The sequence below is a fragment of the Musca domestica genome, unplaced genomic scaffold (genome assembly GCF_030504385.1).
Source record: "Musca domestica strain aabys unplaced genomic scaffold, Musca_domestica.polishedcontigs.V.1.1 12, whole genome shotgun sequence".
NCBI classification, from domain to species: Eukaryota; Metazoa; Arthropoda; class Insecta; order Diptera; family Muscidae; genus Musca; species Musca domestica.
Window position 1 is genome coordinate 9358149 of NW_026712155.1, and position 7087 is coordinate 9365235.

General features: G+C 37.8%; 1 protein-coding gene across 1 annotated transcript; it reads left to right on the forward strand.

Annotated features, from left to right (window-relative positions):
• Nucleotides 1–4009: 4009 nt before the first annotated feature.
• Nucleotides 4010–6690, forward strand: LOC101892126 (UDP-glycosyltransferase UGT5). Its single transcript, XM_059118202.1, has 3 exons — nt 4010–4382; nt 4449–4708; nt 5417–6690. Exons 1-3 carry the CDS (start codon nt 4127–4129, stop codon nt 6479–6481), a joined length of 1581 nt encoding a protein of 526 aa, XP_058974185.1. The 5' UTR covers nt 4010–4126; the 3' UTR covers nt 6482–6690.
• Nucleotides 6691–7087: the final 397 nt, after the last annotated feature.

The following is a 7087-nucleotide window of genomic DNA, read 5'->3' on the forward strand; positions in this document are numbered from 1 at the left end:
AACAATAAAATATAAGTTTATTTAGTTGTTTAGTCAAGCTGATAAATCTTTATGTAAATTGCACTTTTGCATGCACTTGCTAATTATTAATAATTTTCAAAGTGCTAGTAAATTTTGCCAACCGACGGTTAACTATTACGTCAGTATTTTACAATATAAACGGCTTAACGACTTCTGTATGGCGTCCAATGACTCAGCAATAGTTGTTGTCTCAGAGAAAATCTTAATATTTTGTGAGCTGTAGCTTCAAAAAAAAATACAAGCAAATAATTTAAAGTTAAGTTAAAATCGAATTTTCAAATTAAGTACTACTGCATAAAATCGCTAGACATTAGTTTGGTGTTGAGATTTTTTCTATTATTTTTAGTTTATTCATCTTTATCAGATCTGATACTCAAAAGGAAATTTGCAGTGATATGTAAATAATAAAATCCCACATTTTCTAAAAAAATATGAACTGACATCCCTACAAACACTCTTCATGTAAATCATTACGCAGTAACATTTGATAAATGCGGCTTTAATAATCAATATGCAATATGTCGCTCTTGTAAACAGAGAGAGAGAGGGAGAGACACAGAGAGATAATTTAATACAGGCAAAATATATTTTTTGTAAAATGGATTAAGTCAATAATTTTGATCTTTTATACATTTTAATGTTTAGCTTTTATTTGTAACAGCCCAAAATAAACCTAATCGGAATAACGTTTTAATACTTCAAGTTTCGTTTGACGAAATTCGTTTCAGGCCATTCGGAGGCGATCTGTCTGTCTCTCGAAGGAAGAATCCGTGTTGAGTTGTTTAATATCCTCCATCATAGTGTGGAGGGTATATTAAATTTGTCATTCCGTTTGTAACACCTCGAAATATACATTTTAGACCCCACAAAGTATATATATTCTTGATAAGCATAAAATTCTATGTCGATTTAGCGATGTCCGTCCATCTGTCCATTTGTGGAAATCCCTCTAGCTTCCGAACGAATTGAAGTAGATTGATAAAACTTTACTCAAATATATATTATGTCTGCAGGACTTTTGGTATTGAAAATGGGCCATATAAGTCCACGTTTTGGTATAGCCCCCTTATAACGATACCCTCCGATATTCGGTATTTTAATGATTTCAGCGACATTATTCGTCGGAATTGTTTCAAATTTTAAATTTGAAGTTTGTAATGGATACTACCGCCTAAGACAGAAAATTGTCTATGGAGGTCCACGACTTCGTATAACCTCCATATAACGATACCTCCCGATATTCGGTATTTGGATGATTTTAGCGACATTATTCACCGGAATTGATTCAAATTTGGTATTTGAAGTTCGTAATGGATACTTCAGCCTCAGGCAGAAAATTGTCTGTGCAGGTCCACATTTTGGTTTAGCCACCATATAATAATACCTCCCAATATTGATGATTTTAGCTACATTATTCACCGATTTTTTTAAAGTTACGCATTTGAATATAGTAATGGCTTAGAACAAAGCTTGCCTATACAGGTTCATGTCGTCGTTTGGACCCTACATTTTGTATTTTTAAGATTTCAACAGAATTTTTAACGGATTTTATTTCATTTTTTTGAAAATTGGCAAATTCGTTCCAAATGGTGGAGGGTATTCAAAGTTTGGCCCGGTCGAACTTGCAGCTTTTTTACTTGTTTTTCTATGAATTTCTATGGAATATCTTTCCACGAACTTTCTGATACCAAACGTGGATTTTTTAAGAAAGAATCGTGGATTCATAAAGAAAAATGTAAAAAAACTGCATGACAAACATTGTGGATTTGAAAATTTAAATATATAAATATTTTCCAAGGACTATCTTGGGAAAATCGGGTTTTTTTTAAAATAAATATATTTTTAAGAACTTCAGAAATTTATTTTTTTAAAAAATTTCAAAACTTTTTTAAGACTATTTTTAATCACCTGGTAACGACTTATAAAGAATATTTGTAAAGAACTTTCAGAAACATTAGGATTTTAAAGAGGGGAAAATAATCAATTGTTTTAATATTTTTTTAATATTTAATCGTGGAGTTTTTGAAGGGTATTCTTTAAAGGACTTCCTGAAAAAACAATTTTTTTTGGGAATTTTTTATCTATGGAATTTATGGCGTGAATTTTTGGCCAATTTTCTGGAATAATGGTAAATGTTTTGAATAATAATTTTCAACGACCTCTCGACAAAATTTTGTTGTTTTTAAAGAATATTTTTCAAGAACTTCATGGAAAGCTCTTGGGGTCTTTTAAGAATATGTCTTAGAGGACTTCCCAGCAAAAATCTGAAATGTTCTCAAGGACTTCCTGGCCAAAAGTGGGAATATGTTGATGAATACAGGGCGAGATAAAAAAAACTGCAACAAAGTCAAACGCCATAATTTTTACATTTTTCTTTTAAATCTAATTCAATGAAAGCAAAAAATGTCGGTAATAGCATCAAATTTTAGAATAAGCTTAGATTTGTTGGAATTGGTGACCTTTGCCACGAATTTTGGCCTTCAATCGGCCAATGAAACCGTCACACGCTGCCCGAATGTTGCTCTGCGGTATTTTGACCCATTCCTGGCGAATCGCTTGCTTGAGGTTATCGACACTTTGGTATTTTTTAGTGCCAACCTTGCTTTCCAAAATACTCCCGGCACAGTAAATAGTCCAACCGATTTGGTATCCGGAGATTTTGGTGGTCATTGTGCGCTGGAAATGAAGCCAGGAACCCTCATTTTGTAACCATTCTTGGGCGGCGCGTACTGAGTGCAATGGTGTTGAGTCCTGTTGGAATGTCCAAGGTCTGAGGCCAAAATGTTTGCGTGTCCAAGGCCTTAATACACCCTCCAGAATATTTTCGCGATAATGTTTGGAATTTATTCTGGCCACGGTCGATTAATACGAGCGGAGAGCGACCATCGGCTGTTATGGCGGCCCACAACATCACCATGGCCGGCGCTTGAGGTCTGGTGGCCAACGGAAGGTGCACATTTTCAGCTGACCTGACCTCTTTGGCAAGTAAACACGATCATTTTGTTTGTTCACAAACTGCTGGACAACGAATGTTTTCTCATCGGAGAAAACCAAATTCGGCAGTTCACCACTTTCGGCCAAGAGAAGCAACTCTTTAGCTCTTTTGAGTCTATTTTCTTTCTGTTGTGGTGTAAGTTCTTGCACTTTCTGGAATTTCATTGGCATGAACCCGAGCTCATTTTTTTAATATTTGCCGAATGGAGTATTGCGATATGTACAGCTCACGAGCAATTTTTCGGCCACTGCGAGCGGGTTTCGAACAAGTCGCTTCTTTACATTTGGGAGCATTTCTGCTGATGTTGCTGTTTTCCTTCGTCCTCGTCCTTGACGTCGGGCTACGCTACCAGTATCATGGTACGAGACACAAAAAATTTATTCACATTTAAATGCTGGAGTGCTCTAACGTTAGCCGCTTTTGGTTTTCCTGCTTGAATTCTATCACGAATAAATGTTGTTCTGGAAAATTCTCACCAAAATGCTTTTGTACGCTTGTAAACAATATAATTAGCTGTCACTGGAATAATTTTAACAGTTGTCGGACGAGTGGCATGGAAATGACAACAGTCTGAAGTTGGTGGCAGTTTTTTCCATCTCACCCTACATATTTAATTTAATTTTTACCAACACCGCATATCATTGATAATAATTTGGATTTAATCACATTTGTATGAAGATTAATACACAAGTCGATGCAGAACAAGTTTCTCGACATATTAGGGTGGGTCGGTGGCAAAATGTAATGTCTTGACATTTAATTTAGAAGTTGTTGGTTTCACGGTTTGGTCAATGCAATTCAGTAACATACATCACCCCAGCCTAATGTCCATGTCTTTCTATTGTAGCAATTTGCCTCTCCCTCTCTCTCTCTCTCTCTCTCTCTCAGTCTGTCACCAGTCAAACATGCAAACTGATCGTTTACTGTTTACATTGTGTAAACTACCAGATATGTATGTTCAATTGTACATATGCCCACACACTCTGTTACTCAATGGGAGCGGCAATATTTTCCATTCATAGCCTACCGGCAACTAGTTCTCAAAACTATTTCGCGCACATCAGACGTCTTCGCTGCCAGTGCATTTTGCGGCAGCACTCAACTTAAATAATGCGTTTCTGGAATGGACAAATGCTACTACAACTATTTATAGCCATTGCAGGGATTTTGCATTCAATTCATGGCTATAAGTTCTTGGGCGTATTGCACTTCGGTTCAAAATCACATTTTATTGTTGACTCGGCATTGCTGAAGGGTTTGGCTGAAAAGGGTCATGAGGTGACAGTTATTAGTCCATTTTCGCTCAAGAAACCTATGAAGAATTATGTGGAGATACCAACACCATCGGTATTGAAACTTATGGATGGTAAGGAGGAGGAGTAGGATTTTTTTATTTTGATAATATGAATTTCTGATTGGATTTTTTTTCCAGAGGAACTTAACAACCTATTGGACACCACAGAACGCAGTGTCGTGGAAAATCTTGTGTCATTTCACAACACTGGTGTCAGGGTGACCGAGGCAGTACTTAATGAACCGGCTGTCAAACAGTTGATGGTCTCAAATCAAACATTTGATGCAGTCATATGTGAGGTGTTCCTGTCAGAGGCCTTGTATGGTCTGAGTGAACATTTTAAGGCGCCTTTGATTGGTTTGGGCACTTTTGGGGCTGTTGCATGGAATACAGATATGGTGAGCAGACAACTAGAAAATGGAAAAAGGAAGGAGATCCCCATTCAGCCCGGCTGAATTGCAGATTTTCCTATGGAAACTACCATTCAGCCGGACTGATTTGCAGATTATCCTATGGAAACTCCCATTCCGCCGGGCTGAATTGCAGATTTTCCTATGGAAACCCCCATTCAACCGGGCTGAATTGAAGTTTTCCTATGGAAAACCCCCATTTAGCCGAGCTGAATTGCAGGTTTCCTATGGAAAACCCCCATTCAGCCGGGCTGAGTTTCAGGTTTCCTATGGAACCCCCATTCAGCCAGGCTGAATTGCAGGTTTCCTATAGAACCCCCATTCAGCCAAGCTGAATTGCAGGTTTCCTATGGAAACTCCCAATCAGCGGGGCTGGATTGCAGATTTTCCTATGGAAAACCCCCATTCAGCCAGGCTGAATTGCAGATTTTTCTATGGAAACTACCATTCAGCAGGGCTTAATTGCAGATTTCCCTATGGAAACTCCCACTCAGCCGGACTGAATTGCAGATTTTCCTATGGAAAACCCCCATTCAGCCAGGCTGAATTGCAGATTTTCCTATGGAAAACCCCCATTCAGCCGGGCTGAATTGCAGATTTTTTCCATTCAAAAAAAAAAAAAATCTATGGAAAATCTTTAGAAGACTTAGAACTGAATATTTAAAATGTTCTTCCCGTTTCCCCCTCGTTTTCCAGGTTGGTTCGCCCTCCCCTCCATCATATGTGGCAAATACCTTTCTACCCTTTACCGATCACATGACCTTGGGTCAGCGAATAATCAATTTGGCCATGTTAAGTTTTGAAAGATTATTTTTGGATTTCTATTATCTGCCGAAACAGGAAGAAGTCTTTCGGCGATATTTTCCCGATTCGTCGAGGTCAATGTATGATATACGGAAAAATGCTGCTTTGGTGTTGCTTAACACCCATGTCTCGTTGAGTTTTCCCCGACCCTATGTGCCAAATCAAATCGAGGTGGGTGGTATGCATATAAATCGCAAGAGAACCCCCTTGCCCGTGGCCATAGAGAAGTTCATCAATGGATCTCGGCATGGTGTGATTTATTTCTCCATGGGTTCAAATATCAAGTCGGCTAATTTACCTGTGGAAAAACGACAGGCCATAATGAAGGCTTTGAAATCTCTCAAGCAGAGAGTGTTGTGGAAATTTGAAGATCCCAATTTGGAGGGTAAGCCGGACAATGTTTACATCAGTGATTGGTTCCCGCAGGATGATATTTTGGCCCATGAAAATGTCAAGCTTTTCATAACCCACGGTGGCCTGCTGAGCACCACGGAAAGTATTTACCATGGCAAACCGTTTATTGGCATTCCCATATTTGGTGATCAATTCCTGAACATGGCCAAGGCTGTGGCCAATGGCTATGGCATTTTATTGGACTACAAGAATATTACGGCCGAAGCTCTGCAACAGGCAATAGAGACAATGCTCGGAGATCCAAAATACACAATTTTAGTGAGGGCAATGTCAGAACGTTATAGAGATCAACCCATGGAACCGCTGACCCAAGCTATTTACTGGGTGGAGCATGTGGCCCGCCACAAGGGTGCCAAATATCTCCACTGTGCCGGTTTGGATTTGAATTTCATTGAATATCATAGCATTGATGCGATTTTTATTTTGTATGGTGGCCTCTTGTTTGTTGTGGGTGTGGTGTTATGGCTGCTGAAATGTTTGCTGGGTTGTCTGCTGCGGAGAGTGGCCGGGCCAAAGGTGATCAAGAAACAAAAGAAACATTAGTGAAGCAATAACTGATTAGCTATTTCGTTAAAAGTGCTAATAATTACAGTCATTTGATGAAGTGCGATTTTTTTTCTAATTTTTATTTTTTTTTAATGAAGACCTGGTGAAATGTGTTGTTTATAATTGTTGTTACAAATGTGTAATGATCGCGTATCATATCGTGCATTTTTTGAATACAATGTCTATTTTATAATTTTAATAAGGTTGGAATAATTTTTTTAATATTTTTTTATTCAACAGTAAATTTACAATTTGCATCTTAAATTCGAGTAAAGAAATTACCCTTGAAGGACCGTCATTAATGTTCTTGAAAATTTTCTTCTCTGGGAAAATATTCTGAAAAAAATTAGTTGTTTGCCACGTATGTTATTGAAGTCGCCTTGATTTTATGACTCCAAAAAACAAGTAAGCAAAGGCTACAGTCGAGCGGGGCCGACCGTTGAATACCCTACAACACTATAATAAACGATACAGTTTATATAGGCGAAATACTCGACAGAATTCCACAAGATATTGTGACAAATAATAAAAGAAAACCATCAGATTTCGTTCTCTAATTTGCGAATAATAGCTACCTTAACTAATTTGCTAATTTCCAATTTA